Source organism: Epinephelus lanceolatus, chromosome 15 (assembly GCF_041903045.1).
Source record: "Epinephelus lanceolatus isolate andai-2023 chromosome 15, ASM4190304v1, whole genome shotgun sequence".
Classification (NCBI taxonomy): Eukaryota; Metazoa; Chordata; class Actinopteri; order Perciformes; family Serranidae; genus Epinephelus; species Epinephelus lanceolatus.
In genome coordinates this window covers 41,609,666-41,628,914 of record NC_135748.1, presented here as the reverse complement: position 1 = coordinate 41,628,914, position 19,249 = coordinate 41,609,666, and the positions used below count along the sequence as shown (strand labels likewise).

Here is a 19,249-nt window from a genome sequence, read left to right as displayed (position 1 = left end):
CGCTCAGCGGTGCATAATGCTTTTCTGAGCAAAAAAGCATGATTATAGTGGCACAAAATTACCCGAATTTTCGGCTTCATGTCACCATAGAGCAGAGCACTGGAGACTTACAGTGGCTTAATGGGCCGTACACATGCCGCGTCTTAAACCACCTGGAAAACATGAGGTCAGTCATTGTGTGCTACTCTTTGAGCCAGCTTTTAAGAGCGTGGTAGCAGGTTGCGTCTGAGGTTGCTAAGCAACCTTAACAAGCATCGTTTTACAGCCTTTTCACCTGAAATCCAGAGTGCAGAGCTGATCTTCTTCCAGGAGCTGTTTATAAGTGTGTCAGCCTGTTGTCTGTGGGACAGATGTGACACTCTGACAGCTCTGCACGAACATGATCAACTTCTCCTCCATATTTATCACACACAGCCACCACAGTGTCGCTCTGGCGTTTGAGCGCACCTGCTGCACATCTGCATTGATAACAATGAATTTGAGGGTGCAAAAAACACGGCAGGTATACAGCCCCTAAATCATTTATCAGCCTCTCAAAGTTTGACTCAGTTTCATATTATAATACATTTAATAGGTTTGAGTTTTGGACAAAACAAGCAACATAAAGACTCATTGTTAAGCAATTTAAATTTAAATTGAATCCCCAAATTCATTCATATACCTGACAGGTTGATCAGCTTCACCGTCCTTTAATATATGTTGTCTGATTATTTCTTGATGTGTGTACATATATATTTTTTTCTTCTTCTTATCTTTGCTTTGTGTTTTATGTATTTCTGTTTTTACTGGATTATTGCCCACTGATGAGTTATAAACTCATTTTGCTTTTTGTCATTTGCTTTTTTTTTTTTTTTTTAAATATTTTTTTACTTCTTCTCATTTTTTTTTGTTATTTTTTGTTCTTCCTCCTCCAGCTGAGGGGAGGTCTGCCTGTACGACCTCTCCTGACACATTTCTTTTCTGGATTTTAAGCACTTTTATGTGTGGGAAAAAAGACATGATGTAATAAAAACAAAATAAATGAGACAATAAGAAAAATAGTTGTCAGTAGCAGCTCTACGAGGCGTTCATTAGATAAATCCAAATTTAATCACTTCAGTTTGGTGTAAAAACAAAACTGCACATAACAATAATGTTTTTGATCGTCATGATGGTTAATTTGTTCACACAGTGTCTCAGGAACACGGCAGCTTCCTGCTATATTTCATACTTTTAATGGGACTAAACAGCACGTTGGAGATGTTTGAGTGCTACAAAGAAAACAAAACGAAACAGCGCTTTTTAAAGCAAAAGTTAAACTGATAAAACAAAACTTCATGGAGGTACTTTTACACACATCAGCATCATGCTTTTCTGGGTCTTTTAAAATCAGGTGTGGCTGTAATTACATCACACGTCAGTTAAAAACATCAATGAACGAGACCTTCATGAGGTATCTGAGAGAGATCTGCAGGTCTCTGAGGTTTCCTACAAGGCCTCAAACTCATCAATCCTCTGCTTGGTGTTGCCTTGACGGATCTGACGCAGGGTCTTGTACTTGTCGCGGCCGGCTCCGATGTTCTCTTGGTGGAGCCTATCGTTGTGGGTCTTCTTGTTCTCGTCACGGGCTTCTGCCAGCTCTGACCTCAGCTCCTGAGGAGGAAGGATTCAAGTCATTAAATCACAAGGAAAGGCACTGTGTTCATTGTTAGATCATCTTACATCAGTGCATTTCCTCCAGTCGAGATGTTATCTGCATTACAAGACCTCATGCGTGCTGTCATTTAATAACATCTCTGTCAGTTGTTGATCTCCTCAAATGTCTCAGAATGAAAATGTCAGAATGACTCGCTCAGTTTTTCACAGAAGAATCTTCCTGTTGTAACCTGTAGCTCGTCACTTGTCACGTGTAGCTCAGCTGCAGCTCACATGTGAGCTTTAACAGTCGAAACACAACCTGTCTGCTGCTGCAACACTTCCTGGTCGACTGACAGTCTCTGTGTATGACTGTTGAGTATCAGTGCTACATGCTGAGGGCGATAGACATCCAGAAGTTCATCATTCACTTATTCACTACTCACTGTACAGGGAGTTCTACGTAGAGGACTATATTGTGAGCTTATCTGCAACATGAAAAAACACTCGGACAATACTCAGGTCATATTCTCATTTTTTTCCTATTAATTAGGGCTGGGTGATGTAATGACTACGTACGATATATCGATATATTTTGAAGCAAGATACAGATTTAAGCCTTGATCTCACAGAAAGCTTTTCTAGCAGCTGGAGGCGGCTTTTTGTAATAGTTTTAAATGAGAATGAAGCTTTTTGCTCGCTGTTTTAGCATTACAATGCGCCTCGCATTTCTGCAATTTAAGCACCTGGCGTTTTTGCCGGAGCGCTCTGAACTCCTCGAGTTGAAAAAAACTCAACTCAGCAACTTTTTTTGTCATCTTTTTCCCCATTGTCCAGTGGGATGATTTGAGAGGCGGGCCTTCTGTGGTGGTCATGACAACAAGTCTACAGTTGGTAAACAATGGAGGAGAAACTGGTGGTAGTGGTTGCTGGATACCCAGAGCTATACGATCCGATGATTGGTTGTCAAATTCCCCCTGAGTCATCCTAAAATATGCCTGGAAACGTCCATGATGGAGGAGAAGCTCCTGGACCAACTGGTGGTACTCCCCATGATCCAGCCTCTTTTTTAGGGTCTCATGTACCCACACAGATCTCTGTTTATCTGCTGACAGCCTCTCACCCCCAGTCGGTCCGTTCCTTTGGTGCAATGCATGATAGGATATACTGCTTGGTAAGGAACCATCAGTTGTATACTACTTTTCATGGTGCATTGTGGGATACTTCTGAAGTAGGAGACATCTTGTGCCGTTTATGTGTATCCTACGACCTACTGACTGTGCTTTTATATTTGTTGTTCTTACACCATTTGATTTTCTGTCTGTGGAGAATATGGAAATGAATGTTTTCTGTGGGGGGAATGTTACACAGATTATTAGTTTGATATAAAATCCATTACAAACACGTGAAATATGAGTTTGACCATGAACAGATTTTGGGGCTAAAGCGGTTAACGTTTATCTCTTTGTTTTTCAAGTGCACATTCAACACATTTTTATTGAGTATGGAGGAAAACTACAAGAAATATGTCAAAGTAAAAGGTTCAGTTGAAATTAGCTTGTTTTTTATGGGTCGTATCCCGGGGACCCTGAACTCACCATCAGCTGTTTCTGCAGGCGCTCATTCTTCTCGGCCTCGGTGAGTCGCTCCTCCTCCTGACGATGGTCGTTGATGTCCTGCGACTGCAGCTCAGCACTGTAGGTGCTGTTCTCCTCGCTGTGCTCGTGGTCACTCTCGCTGTCTGAGGAGGAGGAGGAGGAAGAGGAGGAAGCAGGAGCCTGGACAGGAGCTGAGTTAGAGCTCATCACGCTGTGCAGCTCCTCCTTGGTTTTAATCAGACTCTCCTCCACTTCTATAGCCTGAAACAAAGAGGAGGGTGAGCTGAGTTTAGTTTTAACAGAGGCAGATCAAAAAACTGTTAATGAACCAGAGTCGGCCGAAAAAGATAATTTGAATCTGTCGTCCCTGGTCAGATGAAAAATAAAATAATAATAAAATAAAATAAAAATTTAGCTGTAGTTCAGTGGTTCCCAAACTTTTTCCTTCAGGAACCCGTTCTTTGTCACTCAGTAAACAGATGACTCACATATCATTCAACATTTCATATTATATTCTGTGCGTCACAACTGATAAACTGTGAAATTAACCCAAAAGGCAATAACTGCAGGAAGTTTGTATAAAATGAGTGATTTGGATCAAGTTTGAGCAAATTGTTTCCTGTGAATATTTAATCAGAGATGAGTTTTCTTTTTGCAACTCTCTGTCTGTTTTATATTTCTTTAACAATTATAAAACTTAAAAGGCTTCTTTTTGACAGATTCAGTGTTTTCTTTTCCCTGACAGTTGGCCATTGTTCTGTTCGCTGTTTTGTTGTTTGAACTGTGTACAATAATAATGCAGGACGAGGCTGTTCAGCAGAGAGTGAAGGATCTGTGAATACATCTTGTGTTCAGGTTTTTATCGCACTTTTATCCTCTGGGATTTCTTTAAATTTATACCGTAAATAATTATCCAAACTACTGCTGTCAAATGATTGATTTTTTAAATCACAATTAATCGTTGAAAATTAATAGTTTATTGTGATTAATCACATTTTTAATTGCATGTTTAAAATTCCATTATTTTGCATTTTGAAGTCCACATTATCAAGGTCACACAATTCTAGTGTCTTGATTGGGAATCAAAATTTAACAAAGGTAACGTTTCTAATTTGCAACTCACAATGTTCACTGACAAATTAATTGTTTTATATATAGGTTTTCCCCACAAATACAACATGCTAACTTCATTAGCATACATCTATGACATTTTACATTGTATAAATTAGCCTAGCAGCTAGCGGCATTGTCCTCTACTCATATGAGTAGAGGACAATGCTGGTGACTCACACACTCTAAAATAGTGCTTTGCCAGCTTTGGTGATGCAGCTGCCCGCTGACATCAGTCCAATTAGCCGCACCTTTGTGCTCAGCTCGTAGATGGGAGCTCAAAATCAAAGTTCTTATTTATCTATTACTTATATTTCAGTTCCGTTTGACACAAGGTGCAGATTACTTTCAACTTGTCAACTGAGCCGTCTGGGAGTTTTTTAAAGTGGAGGGAGCCGTTCAAAAGCACAGTGGTGTCTTACTGTCTGCCTCACTTGTACGGCTTGACTACAAGTGACGGTGTGTTACAGAGACATAATAGCAGCACACGATTAATGTTTAACATGTTATGTTTGGACCTGAATCGTATTGTGATTAACGTGTTAACACTGACAGCCCCAGGTTGGGAACCAGTGCTGTACTTCATCATCTGATCTAAACGCAGGCTGCGAAGTGTTGACTCTTTTTTAAGTTTCAGTTTGACTGTGATCAGTTTATGAACAAATGAAACCAGCAGGCAGAGCTGCACTCTGATCTCAGGTCTGAATTTCACTTTTTAAAAACAGTTTTATGGTGACTTGGACAAGTCTTTTTCTCTCAAGGATTTTAAAGCTTTACTGGTCACATGCATGAGTGGTGATGACTAGTGTGGGGTTAGAGAAAAAGAGATATAAGGTATAAAAATGTAATTGTAAAAACATGCACCTACGTATTTTATACATGCAAATATAAAATGTTCAGGGCACTGCCAGGGATTTTGATATTGGTAATTCATATAAATGTATATTTTATATATGCTTCCATTACTACAAGCAATTTAAGGGCTGTTCCCTTTAGAAACTGTGAGTGTGATGGGCCTGAAAAACTTAATTTATGGGTCTGCAATAAATTAATAAGCCTGGTGAAAAGCTGTCACTATAAAAATAAAGTTCCTGCTGAGGTCTACTGATTATTGAACTTTTATTTGTTCAACTTATGTAATCAACACGTCACATTAACACTTACATCTGCATTTAAAAAAACATTATAGTGTGTTTTAAAACAATAAGTATTTATATACTGCTTATAGATGCCATACAGGGGGACTTGAAATAAAGTGTTGCCCAATTTGTACTAACAAAAGTAATAAACACACAAAACAATGAAAATAATTTCAGATTGTGCAGGAGACACAAAAACAGGTTCACAAACAAACAAAACTAACAAAAAGGTGACGAGCAGAAAGTGGTTTGTTCTGACATTTCCCAGGTAATCCTGAGACTTCCCTACAGGTGCATTCTTTGATGGTGTGCTGGATACTCACCTTGCTGTGCCATGACTCAGCCTCTTCCTCCTTCTCTTTCTTCATCTCTTCCAGCACAGCGATCTTGGCGCTGTACTCGGCCAGCTCTGCGGCCTGAGGGAGGAAGCACAAACCGACCGCGGTGTTAAAAAAAGCCCAGTAACAGACACCTGATTATCTCGGCAACTTCGGTTACCTGGACACCCTGGATGGACAAAAAACTGAAGGAGTACTTTTAATTCTGGTGCATTTACCTTTAAGCTGACTTTACAAATTCAGACTTTACATTAAACTGCAGATAAGCTCATAAAAACATAAAGGCAGTCTGTTTGAGCTCAGTGACATCATCAGTTTTAAAGTAAGAGAATTTTCTCACGTTGTAAAACAAACGCTTTAATCCCACAAAATCCCCCATATCATTCATTCACTCATTCACACAGCACTCACAGCAGTTAATATGTGTTTATCCTGAATGTAGGAGCTTTGTGTGTAATGACTGTTTTTTCTGTCACGACTTTTTCTCACGTGAAGGATCTGAGTACTTCTTGCACCGTGTACTCACCAGCTGCTCCTGGCTCTTTATCTGGTCCTCAGCTTGCCTGGCCAGCTCCTCCTTGGCTATAATGGCCTCCATCCTCTCAGCCTCCAGCCGGGCCGCCTCCTGCTCCACCCTCCTCCTCTCCTCCTCCAGCCTCATGGCCCTGTCCAGCTGCTCCTGAAGCTCTGCAGGACAAAGTCGGTGAGACACGAGAAATATCTATCATGGTCTGCACCGGACAAAAAATCCACTGCTCTGATTTCTGCTGCGTTCTGGAGCAAATATGATCGTTAAATAATATGTTTGAATATTTCTGACAGTGCTTTCAACAGGGAACTGAACGGAAAGTGAAACTTATCTTTGTTCTCTTCAAAGCCAGACTCCATTGACAAAAACAGTAATTTTACCTTGTTCAACACGGACATGCTGGTCCACCACTGCCTCAGTCACTTTGTTTGTGTTATTGTGTGACTTTAGTGTTTCAAAGCGTTAGTTCGGATTCACCAGAGTCAGTTACTCTGTGTTCAGTGAGGTAAAAGCACTGTCCAAACATCCAAGGGATTATTTTTGTTAAATAATTCCTTGTAAGAGTTAAAGTTTTTGTTCTTGAAGACCGTCTTTCACATTATAGCAAAAATTTATATTTTAACTGATATTCTGTACAATATTTACAATATCTATTTATACCCCAATGTGAACCTCACTGCAAAATGTGAGCTACTAATATTCTTTGTAGTATGCCTCTCTATGTATCTGCCTTTGCAAGGAGACACTGTTTAAATTGTTCTACACTGTTTTCAATCTTAATACTACACACCATGAGTAATTATCCTGTACAGCTGTTAATATATACCCATACATTTATTCATATATACACAGGGTTCCTACACATTTGGAATTTCAAAATTCCATACTTTTCTATACCCTAATTTCCAGACTTCTCAGCGTTTTTGTTTTTTGTTTTTTTCCAGAGAGTATGCGACGTCTGAGTAAATATATCAGTGTATCATATTTCACATCATATTTAATTATTCTTAATAGGTGATTGTAGCCAAGTACCATAATGGCATACAAATAAAAACTCAGGTAAGTTCAGTGTCTGGGCTGAGGCAAAAAGGTTGGGACTCTGGGTGCAAGTGATGCATTAACGAGACGTCAGTGTTTTTTCCTTTCATGTGGCTCAGAATCGCCTTCTCCCCCATGTTGGCGATGTCAAATGATTTCACACAAAGCTTGCATCTAGCTCTGCATGTGAATTGGGAGTCCTTGGCCAACCAGTATTTATATACGGTACTGTCAAGCCATCCATCCAAAAACTTGCATCTACCCATTGTGAACCACGTGAAACTCGTCTTCTTGTCGAAGGTGCAGTGTTGGAGTGAAACTCGATACCTGGGGGGCTGGAGGAGGGTCATTGGGCAGCGGACTGGACATACCACTTGTCAGTCAGGTAAAAGGGGCGGTAAGTTTTCGGAGACGTTTGCTCTCACACAAACTGTGCTTGGCCCGGCATAAAACACAATCCGGATTGATTAAATTATTTTTGGAAATACCTAATTTTCTATTTTAGAAAACAGTATTTTAGAACAGTGGTAATAGTCTGGAAACATAAATATTTTTCCATACTTTATTTTTCATTTTCCATACTTTTTAATACCTGGAAATTGATCAAATTTATTTCCATACTTTTCCATACTTTCCATACTTGCATAGGAAACCTATATACATATTCTTTTTTCCGTATATGCATACTTAAAAGGTGTATATAGTGTAAATATATTTCTAATTCTGATATATATCATTTTGTATTTTATCTCTATTCTATATGTATTCTGTTGCCATTCAACTTGCTTTTCTATCTGAGCTATTTGAGCTGCTGTAATTTGAATTTTCCCGGTGGGATTGATAAAGTTTCATCTTATCTTATCTTGAACATCACCTATCGAACTGATATCGAATTGAATCGGGACCTTTTATAATCGATTCAGGAAATCAGTGGTGGCACCCAGCCCTACTTATGTGGTATGTAATATTTAATGAGAAAAACAGGTAAAAATTTAGGGAGTCAGAAAAAATGAGAAATTACACGTATATTTTAATCATCTGGGGTCCTTTAAAATTTTTAGGGACCTCTGCTGGAACACTTAGGTTGAGAGCTACTGATATAATGAATGATCAAAAGAGTTTCCCAAATCTTACAGCTCGTGACTGTTGTTATTTTGCAGAAAGATAATTTTCTTTGTCTGCTGAATGCACGTTGCCACCATTTTCCAGTGCAGGAATCTATCTTATATCTCGCCTAGAAATCCACCACAATCATTCTTAAAAACTACACTTTGTTTAAAAGCTATTTGATGCAGATTTCAGTGACTTTCAAAGTCTTCACAGCTCTGTTACTCTCCGACCTTAGTGTAAAAACTGAGATGTAGTTAAAGCAAATAAACAAAAGAGGGCAGTGAAGCCTTGGTATGTGTGTAAGTCTGAAACATAAATGATGGTTATTTATGTTGTATTTCTTTTCAGTAGAATAATATAAGCAGTGTCTCTGTCTCACCTCTCTCTGCCCTCTTGGTCGTCTCTTCGTACTGGTAGAGCTTCATCATCAGCTCCTGCTTTTCTCTCTCCATCTGCTCCTTCTCTTTCTCAATGGCCTCCCTCCTCTTCTTCTCACTCTCCAGCTGATCTCTGCAGAACACATGAACAAAAAAGTGATGATCATACATATTAATCACAGCCTGGAATTTGATCCTCATGCTCAGAGACCATGACAGTGACACTTTTAAACTTCCCCTTACCTCTCCATCTTTTTCTGCAGCCTCTCCTCTTTGGCCTGAGCCTTCATCTGCTGAACCTCGATGGTGTCGGTCTTGCGGCGGCGCATGTACAGCTCGTGGTTGCCCATGCACAGCTGCAGGATGCGCTTGTTGACTCGCAGTCGTGGAGCGTAGAATATGAAATCCTTGAGAGAAAGAAAACATCGCATCAGGGGCAGTTTGCTTTTATATGTTTCCAAAAAGCATTAAACTGGTCTCTTTCAAACTCAAACCAAAATTTTTAAACCAAACTTTCAAAGAAAAAAAGCATCCTCAAGTTTTAGGTTTGATATCCTTAATATCAAGGGTATGATCATTAAAGAGAAGTACTCCAGACGTCCCTCTCCCCAGTAACTTTTTCTAACTCCTCCTGGGCGATCCTGAGGCGTTCACAGATCAGGTGAGATATATAATCCCTCCTGCAGCCCTTTGCTGCATGTCATCCTCTCTCTCTCCCCCTCTCATGCTTAAAAACTCTCCTACCCAATAAAGGCGAAAAGCCCAAAAAATGATCTTAACAGAGAAAGGATTTTTTTCTAATATTTTAAACTAATAAAATAAAACAAATGTGCAAAAGAGGTATAGTATAGGTAAGTATAGGAGCCTAACTCAGATAAAATTCTACAAACAGTGATTCCCCAAATTCACCCTCCCATTTTTACCAGAGCCACAACTGTCTGTGTGCAGTGTTCACACAGACAACGTTACTGCTGCTGCGTTGCTGCAGAGCTGCCTGCTGCTATAACTACTCTATTTCCACAGTTAAAAGCGAGTACTCCACTAATTTATGGATCTGTGCAAACATCTGCATCGTCAACAACATAGTCCGTCAAAAATGTCACAATTAAAAGCCTTGTTTTAACAAATGAGGCGATTCTGTTGACAGAAATGTTGTCAGAGGGCTTTTATTTTGAACTGGAAACAGGAATTGTTGGGGTAAAAATAAATATTTATATTTCTTCATGTCTGTGAGTGAAACAGACACTGAAACTGTGTCAGTATGATCATCAAAATACTATTTCCGCTGCCTTTTTGCTGAAAAAAAGGCATCATCTTCCAAAATGCAAAAGTTATTCTTTGTTAACAGTTTTTTTTATTTATCCACATTAATAAATTTTAAGTGTGACAAAGTCTGTTGTCTTTGCAGAGATGTGACAAACTAGTCAACCTAAAAAAACCCTACCAAAAATTCAACTAAAAAAGCTGCATATCTGCAAGACTAGAACAACTTTAATCCCACTGTTCTTCTGTAAACCTGCACCTCATTAATGCTTCTAACACATTAAACAGTCTTATACATTTACATACACTTGAGATGCTACTGAGGATTTTTTTAAAATACTCACAGGAGATTTCTTGTCTATGGGCTTAATGATGAATTTCTTATCGCTGAAAGAAATGTTTCTAATTTCACTCCAGGGGAATCCGATCTTTGGAGTCAGTCTGCAGGAAGGAGACAAACAACAGCACACTTTTGTTTTATAGAATATTCACAGGCAATTTTTTTTCCATACAGATACGTTGCATCAGAGCAACAGGCCAGTGAGAGCTTGTTCATGTTGTAGTAGAATCAAGTGAATTAGGTCAATGGCCTCTTTAAAACAACAGCCATGCGGTCAGACGTGTTATTTTAAAACCTGACCGACTGCAGAGGAAAGGTAGCAGAGGTCAGCAACTGCTCGTGTGTTGCCCTCCTGTCTACAACTGTATGTCATAAAATCAATAAACCCTACACTCACAATGTTAGAAAAGACATAATAAATAAGTACCGTACGGCTGAAGCAGTGAATGAAGTCAGTGATTTATTGACCTACCTGTCCTCCTTCTCATAGATGTTCAGTCCCAGAGCGTCGACTCCCAGCCACAGGTCTGAGCCCTTCTTGTTCTTGATCTCAAAGTAGTTGACGCCGTACATTTCCAGATCCTGAGCGATCTTTAGATACTCAATCATGGCGTCTTCCCTGTTCAGGTTAAACACACAGATGGAACATGAAGAACACACACAGTTTTCATTAGTTTATGACATCATTGCGTATTCAGTTAATTTATTTATCTGTTACTGAAACAAGTGAGATTGAGGTGGGCTTTCAATAACCAGCTCCAGTTAGATGAGAGCTCTGATTCTCTGCCTGAGCTCAATTAGACCTGACCTGCCAGGTTCAGATGGGGCCAGGTCGGACTGTAATTTCTCATTATTCCCCCGGGCTTGAATCAGGTCCGATTCTCGCCAATTTACTGCTGTTTTTTGTTTGTTTGTTTTTTAAACAAAACAGACAGTTCTTGTATGTAGATGGCGTAAAATTTAATGTAGAAAAATAACCATGCATTTGAGGGGCGCAGCTCACTCTGCCAAACCTGTCGTGCATGAGACAACAGACTATTGGGGTGGCTGTGGCTCAGAGGTAGAGTAGGTTGTCCACTATTGGAAGATCAGCAGTTTGATCCCCGGCTCCTCCAGGCTGCATGTCAAAGTGTCCTTGAGCAAGATACTGAACCCCAATTTGCTCCCGATGATGCTTCCATCGGTGTGTGAGTGTGTTTAAAACTGAGTATACAAATGCAGGTCCATTTACCATTTATTACTGAAATAAGGGAGCCAAGAAGGAGACGAGGAGACACGTCAGCCCTTAGCTTTTAATAAATGCTTTAATATAAAAAATCTATAATATGAAATATATTTCTTTTACAGTACAAAGTTGGGTTTTTAATCAGGTTCTGGTCCAAAATGGCTGCCATGGTTTGGGCTTAGTTCAGGCTTGGACAGAAACTTGTGTTCTGCAATGTAAAATTACTGTTTTTGTCAAAAGAGTCTGGCGGCGTTGAAGAGAGTGATATAACGGCTTCAGTTCAGGATAAATATCTCATACAACCGCACTCCAAAAAATCCAAACTGAACCATTCTGTTCATATTATTAACAGCTGCTATTATTAATGCTGCTAACGGCTAAGTGAAAAACCCAGAAGATAATATAGCTGGACTCGTCCTTTAATAAACAACAAAATAAAATTAAAAAATCATTAAAATTTTGATTCTGTAAAATGTTATCGACCCAAAAATGTTGAGGTGCCTTAGCCAGATGATTTAACGTCTGTGCACCAGAGGCCATGAGGCCACAAGTGGCAATTACAGAATGACACATTGAATTATGTGTTTACTTTTGTTTTGATTTAATCAAATAAAGTTTACCTGTGACAAACAAAGCCACGGCGTAATATTAGGACAATTAGAAAACAATCAAACAGTCAGCAAACACTCAGTAATGTCAGACATACAACAATGTCTGTCCAATGAATTACTTTTAGCGTGACCTGACTTGAGTGAGCATGTTTTAATACTTAGGTAGAACTTTTCACTTGTGAGAGGAAGACTGTTATTTTTTATCTTTAAATAGTCAGGTGGTTTAAAATGAAAATAAATACACAGTAGAGTCATTTTCCAGGATCAGAATCAGATCAGTGTGTTCATCACTTACTTCAGCATCGATCTGTGCTCCTCGTGCCAAATCTGGATCCTCTCCTCCCACTGCTCCCTGGACAGCTTGTGTTGCTCCAGCACTCTGAGGGGAGAGACCCGTTATCAGCAGCCCACTGGTGGACATGTAAACAGTCTGTGTATACCTACAGAGCTCAGTCAACACACATGCCACATTATCGTGTCTCTATTAATGTATGTCTTGTTGGTGATTGTGAATACGTAGCAGTTCTGTCTTCAGTGACTGGTGAGGTTATTTTTCCGTGTTGGTTTAAGTCAGTTTGAATGATATATTTATATTCTTTGCCCTCATGGAAAAACGGAAAGCAAAGCACACATTTAGGCTCTTAAAACTCATAAAACAAGTTGTTTCTCACACATAAACTACATTATTATTCCATCATACAACATACCTCAGTTACAAAAGTTCAAATGATATTTTATCAATTAATTTCATATAGTTACTGTCTGGAGAGCTCATACAACACCATGGAGCATTCATTCCTTCTCTTCCACATCATATATCACAAGAGCTATAAACATGTCAAACATATTCTGCTCTGCATCGTAGAGTTTAAGTTGCTGTTCCCTCTAATGTTGATGTTTTGTAGTGCACCTGTTTTATTCTCAGCTAGTATGTGATCATTTAAAAGGATAAAACACAGAGCGAATCTGTTGAAGTGAAACACGTAGCTGTCATATAAGCTGTCAATAAAATAAGTGTCCTGGTGTGCACTGGGAGTTAAATGTCCTTTTTGGTTCACGTGGTTTATCTTTCACCAGCTGGCACCCAGGAGGAAGGAACAGCTGTACACGGGGGTGGGGGGGGGGGCATCCTGTTTGCCTTTCAATAAAACCTTTTATAACAGAACACCAAACAGCATCTGCCTCGCCCATTGTTTAAATCTTGCCCCAAAACAGTGCAAGCCGTCTTTTGGTGTGCAACCACATTATTCTTTTTTCTCCTGGGTACAATTATTCTTGATAATCTGTGTCTATCTTTTATTTAGAGGCCTTTGAACTAAACTGTTATCTCCTCTGCTATCCACTCTCTCATCTCTTCATGGGACATTCTTCATGCTTTATACGAGCTTCATTACTTTTGTGTGTTTGCTGAATATCTATATTAATTTATCAAGATATTTGTTATCAATTCCACACACAGTTTTTAAGCTTGCAGCATTTCATTGTTTTTATCTGTGTGATTAACAGTCTTTTCTTTCTACTCCATGCTGCAGCATACATTTATTTCACTTTCAGGGATTAAAATGTTTTTTTGTTGTTGTTGTTTTTGTGTGTACAGGTGATCTCAGGCTAGTGCATTAACCTGTCAAAACCTGGGGCAACATCACTTTTCTTCTGCTTTCAGATGCCTTTTGCAAGTATTTAAACCCGCGAGCTGAAAAAACTAAGGAAAAAAGAAAAAAGCTAGGGGAAAACTATATTTAGAATTATTATTATTAAATATTTAAAATTATGTTAGAGAATTATTATCATTTTTAAGCATTTTTCCAGGTCATTTCCTTGTTTGTTTGTTAAACTAATTTTCTTGTTTTTAATTTTCTCTTTTTACTAATTTCTTGCAGTTTTTTGGGCCATTTCTTCTTTTATTGCTCACTGCCTTCTCCCCATGTTTTTGAAAGAAATCCAGCCAATTTGCTCAGGATTCAAAGGGTTAAAATACCAGAGAAATGACCATCAGTTTATTCATTCTCCAACACTCACCTCCTGGGCAGCAGGCGCTCGGAGGAAAGGTAACCTGGGTGGTGTGTTGACTTGTCCTTCTCTCCGTACTTGGCCTGCACGGCATAAGAGGCCAGCAGCACGGCGGACTCTGGAGGGCAGTAGATCTCCTCTCCCAGAATGTCCTCCTTCACCTGCAGGAAGAAGAGCTTCCGGGTGACATCCTGGATCAGCTCTTCGGCCACGTCCTCTGGGTAAAACTTGGCCTTCAGCTTGAACTGCAGGGGAGTCTCCTTCCTCACTTCCTGGGCCATCACCTGAGCAGAGCAGAGCACATATCACAGGGTGTCCACAGGTTATCAAAAATGCTTTATTAGACTTTTAAAGATATATTTTTTAACTTGTTCAAAGAGAGATATTTGCACATCCAACTGTCTCAGATGCAGGTGTGTTGAAAAGTATCACTTGAAGAGAAGATTACACACACTGCTCTTACTCAGCTTCACCATTTATTGGTCATACTAACATTTCAGTCCCTCTGGATCTTCGTCAAAAGTATTTCACAGTTTGATAGAAGGTAAATACTCTTGACGAAGGTTTAGAGGGACTAAAGTGAATAGAGTGTAGTTAAAATAATAAGATTCAGGTTTATTTTCAAGTAGGTTTTAAGATACATTTGCCTTGGTGTTTTGCTGCGCAACATGAAAATAGTTGGATTATAATATATGTATAATAAACAGTATAAGCAATTCACAGAGATATAATTGGAGAGATGTAACAAGTAAGATTAAGTTCATTAACCTACATCAGAAAATTGTAAAACAGAATGAATTACATGGGGAAGATAAAAGGATCAAGATCAAATCAGATCAAGTTTAATATACCACAGTTCAGAAGAGCAGAGAGCCGAGAAGCACAGCAGGTTAACAGAACAGGATGTGTCAGTAGATTCACCTTCTTCTCAAAGTTCAGCCAGGTGAGGAATCCTTTCGAGTCGACAAACTGCAGCCCGAAGTACCAAACCTCACGCAGTCCGATGGTCCTGGCAACCTGACACACAGAGCGACAAACACAGACGTGAAAATATAATAAAATGAAACACAAAACTTCCCTTTGTTACTTTCTTTATTCATCACACCTCTAATATTCTGACCCTGAAGAAACGTTTGGACAAGTTATTTACAGCACAAAGCAGAATCATGCACAGACTGTACATCAGTCTCATTGATGATGATGTCAATGTAAACAACAGTAGCTGAGGTGGGGAATATACAGCCTCAGAGACCCCTTTATCACAGAGCCTCCCTGTCAAGTGTAAAGGTTTAGATAATTACACACTGAGCTCCAGGGTAACGAGGGCGTCCTGCTGTTGTGCTGTGGTGGTGATGTCACCTTTCAGAACAAGTTAGTGATAATTTAGCTTTTGGTTGAACGATTTAATAAGTAAACTATTCGGGCACTGAGAGGGACGCCTCATTGTGCAGTTATAATGAGACAGGAAGTGTATTAAGAGACATGAAAACATCCGTCCTGATTTAAAAATAACTTTAACAGAAACGTAACATAATTAGAGTTTTTAATTATCTTCTTTCAGCTATGATTTGATACAATATGATTTTTTTTTATCACCAGGACACATTTAAGTAAAGAAAGCAATAAATAATTTAAGTAATAGAAGGAAATGTGCCACTATGTGCAACTCACCAAAGCCCCCTAAATCTTACACACTGGACCTGTAAGTGTTGAGGTACTTGAAAGAACAGTTCACCCCAAAATCAAAAATACATATTTTTCTATCGAACTACACCTGCAAACTGTATCACTGTGCAGAAGGAAGTATGTATCTACTGCTAGCTAACTTAGCACCACTGAGCTAGCTAACATTACAGCTCAGCCGAGGAGGACGACATTAATGTTGTATCTCACGCTGTCGTGAGCCTCTCGTCCATGAGCAGATGCACACTTCCTTCTGCACGGTGATACAGTTTGTGGGTGTAGTTTGGTAGAAAGAGAACAGTTCCTACATGAAAATGCTCACAACAAGGGGTGCATCCCAAATCCATGTGTCCCTCACTTGCGTCTTTTCCATGCAGCTTAGTCCTTCCTACCACAGACGCAAGGAAACTATGCGGGAGAGATTGTTTCCTCAGAGGTCACACCTGAAACAATGTCTGTTTCTGAGCATAGTGACAGCTGATCACAGCTGAGTCAACGGTTGCGTTTGCGTCTGCACAAGCATCAAGTTATATATACATACATCTATATGATATGTGATACACTTCAGTTTAATCTCTTATCTGTCTTCACTCCAGTATAAAACTGGTATAATGCAATGTATCAGATCAGTCCAATCAGCTGCAGCGTCCAGTTAATCCAATATGGGGGTGTGTTAGATGATAAAAGACTTCCATGATGGCTGCTCTTGTGCTTCCTCGCTCCTCAGAGCAGAAATAAGAGCTATGGGACAGCCTTCAAGATGGCGCAACAAAACGTCTTCCGGTTCAATCGAGAATTAAGGAGTGAGGAGATGACAAATGAGAGACTTGGGATGTATCCAGGGTCTGTGGATTATCTTGAGTAACTAGGTCATGATATTTGTTAAAAGACGTTGCTGTTGAGTTTTCCAAATTTATTTTTTGGCACTTTGAGCACCACAAGCCGAGTGCCATCAGCTGTCCAGGCAAGCTCTATCTGAGGACTTTTTAATTTGAGGGTCACATACAGACCTGGTCAAAGAGCTGCTTCCCTGTGGTGTTGGGGTGGAAGGAAAACTCCAGCTCTGCGTCCATTGTGGTGACGCGGACATTGACCTAAAGCAAAAAAAAAAACCAAAAAGTCATTTAGTCATGTGGATTTTTCAGTTTTGATCACATAAACCTCTTATTTCCACTCAATTGTTAAACTGTTTTATTTGATTTAAATCTGAATCCATCAGTCCTGCATTTTTCATTCTTTTCCTGCACACACATCTGTAATTCTGCAAAAAATATAGCTTCTTTTTCCTGCACATTTGCTTTTGACAGTCACTTTATGAAACAACTTTTTTCATAGTAAAAGACAGAAATAACGAAGTCAGTTGTGTGGAGAATGGTTTTAATGTGGAGCTGTGAAGTGGATTGTTCATAAACCATAATTGCTCACTATCTCATTAGACTTTGGACTACCCTTGCGAGGTGCCACAAGGTTGAACATACGCAGATTAAAATATCAAAATACTCACTGCCTGCCAAGTTGCCTTTAGACTTTACCATTGTTAATGAGATCAACCACATTTATAATAACAGTGATTAAACTGGAACAAGTCGGACTTTTAAGAGTTCCAAGAATGAATTTCCCTGAAGAGAAAAAAACTTATTCTCATTTTTTTCCAAAGACAACACCACAAACACACGATGACTGCGTGACCCTGGCCTGCAGGCCGAATTGGGCTTGTAGCAGTTACACAATCATTTTATGAAGTTACACTAGTGCACACCCCAGGTGTCATAAAGATAAACCCACTGAAACTTGGGCAACAAAAACTAGAACATCCATTTATGAAACCTCCGCCATGTTTCTCAACTGTTTCCATTTTCCATGATCACTATGATTACTTTGTAACGCCCTCAAGTCCCACTGATGCATTCCTACCACTCTGACCTTTTCTCAGATCACTGAAATCACCATCATGGAAGCAGCAATCCAACAACAATCAATCAGCATGTTGTTGTTGATTTTTTTTTACTGGGATTGTACTCTTTAGTATCCACAGAACTTCCACTTTCCTATTTAAATGTTCAGAATTTAACTCATGAATCACATTTTCAGCATTTTACAGAGCAACCCAAGCATTACCTGCTACCATGGCTCATAAATTTGATTTGAAGTTATCGTCAGTCAAATGGAGGCAGACGTCAGTGTGACCTCTTATGAGAGGCTTTCTCCTTGGAGAGTCAATATAAGCAAAGAGCTGCAGTCGTAATACAACTGCCGGCCTTTCTTATCAGTTCTCCAACAGACTGATGCTGAACACTTAAGTAACTCTTACTGAGGGCGTTTAGATTTTACAGCAATTAAATGCACACAGGTTCCTCTTGTTATGGATGGAAAACAGATTATTGCTAAACATCTTACAAAATCAAGACAGGGAGAATGAAGCAGTTAAATCATACATTTATGAGCTGTGGGTGAAAGTCACTCCTGTCATTTACAAAATCACTCCAGTGTCATAAACGATATGACATTATCAAGTATGCACGACCACACAGAAAACATACGGCATTGTTCTGGCCATGAAATGCATTTACATTTTAGTGGCATTGTTTCAGCCAGGAATGTGTGCAGCATGGGTCAAACTCTACATTTGGTTAATGAGTAAATGCCAAGAAGGAAAGGTGCCTCTTGGAAATAACTCACAAGCCTCAGCTCAGATAAAAAGATGTGACTAAAACTATTAAAATAAACATGACTCGTGCTTAAATTTGTTTTATGCTCAGTGGGTTTTCTCCACAGATAAACATATCAACAGATGAATCTATAAACCCACCACCGCCCTCTCAAACTTGGAAGAGGCATTTCAGAGACGCATCTTGGAAACAAAATTAGGCGAGTCTTACTGTTTTGGGCATCTTGGCTCTGGTTGGTGGATGAGCTCCAGCAGAAGAAAGTGTTTCCCAGGCTGAGCGAGGCTGCAGTGGCCGACTCTCAGCAGAATCTCCACCTGATAAAGAACGCCGCTCGGCTCTTGCTGGCTAACGCAAGGGAAGGGCTTGTGTCCTTTGAACTCGGCTGTGGATCGCCCACAGTGACGTAGGAGGCTCACAGTGATTACTATTACACAGACTCACCTCCAGTGTGACCACCCGGCAGAGCGAGAAGCACAGCTCCACCTAAAGACAATCACCTGTCTCAGCACCGGAACTGATGACCTTTGATCGGAGTGTGCGAGGCTATATAGGCCCGCACGTACTATTTATGCTGCCTGTTTGGAGGTGACATGAG

General features: G+C 39.7%; 1 protein-coding gene across 1 annotated transcript; it reads right to left on the bottom strand.

Annotated features, from left to right (window-relative positions):
* Nucleotides 1-1,066: 1,066 nt before the first annotated feature.
* Nucleotides 1,067-19,022, bottom strand: ezra (ezrin a). The gene is made up of 13 exons (XM_033642924.2): nucleotides 18,865-19,022; nucleotides 16,996-17,079; nucleotides 15,224-15,319; nucleotides 14,312-14,586; nucleotides 12,588-12,671; nucleotides 10,929-11,075; nucleotides 10,461-10,557; nucleotides 9,097-9,260; nucleotides 8,856-8,986; nucleotides 6,326-6,486; nucleotides 5,785-5,877; nucleotides 3,213-3,473; nucleotides 1,067-1,632 (listed from the first exon to the last, which is right to left on the bottom strand). Exons 1-13 carry the CDS (start codon nucleotides 18,874-18,876, stop codon nucleotides 1,468-1,470), a joined length of 1,770 nt encoding a protein of 589 aa, XP_033498815.1. The 5' UTR covers nucleotides 18,877-19,022; the 3' UTR covers nucleotides 1,067-1,467.
* Between the last annotated feature and the right edge of the window lie 227 nt (nucleotides 19,023-19,249).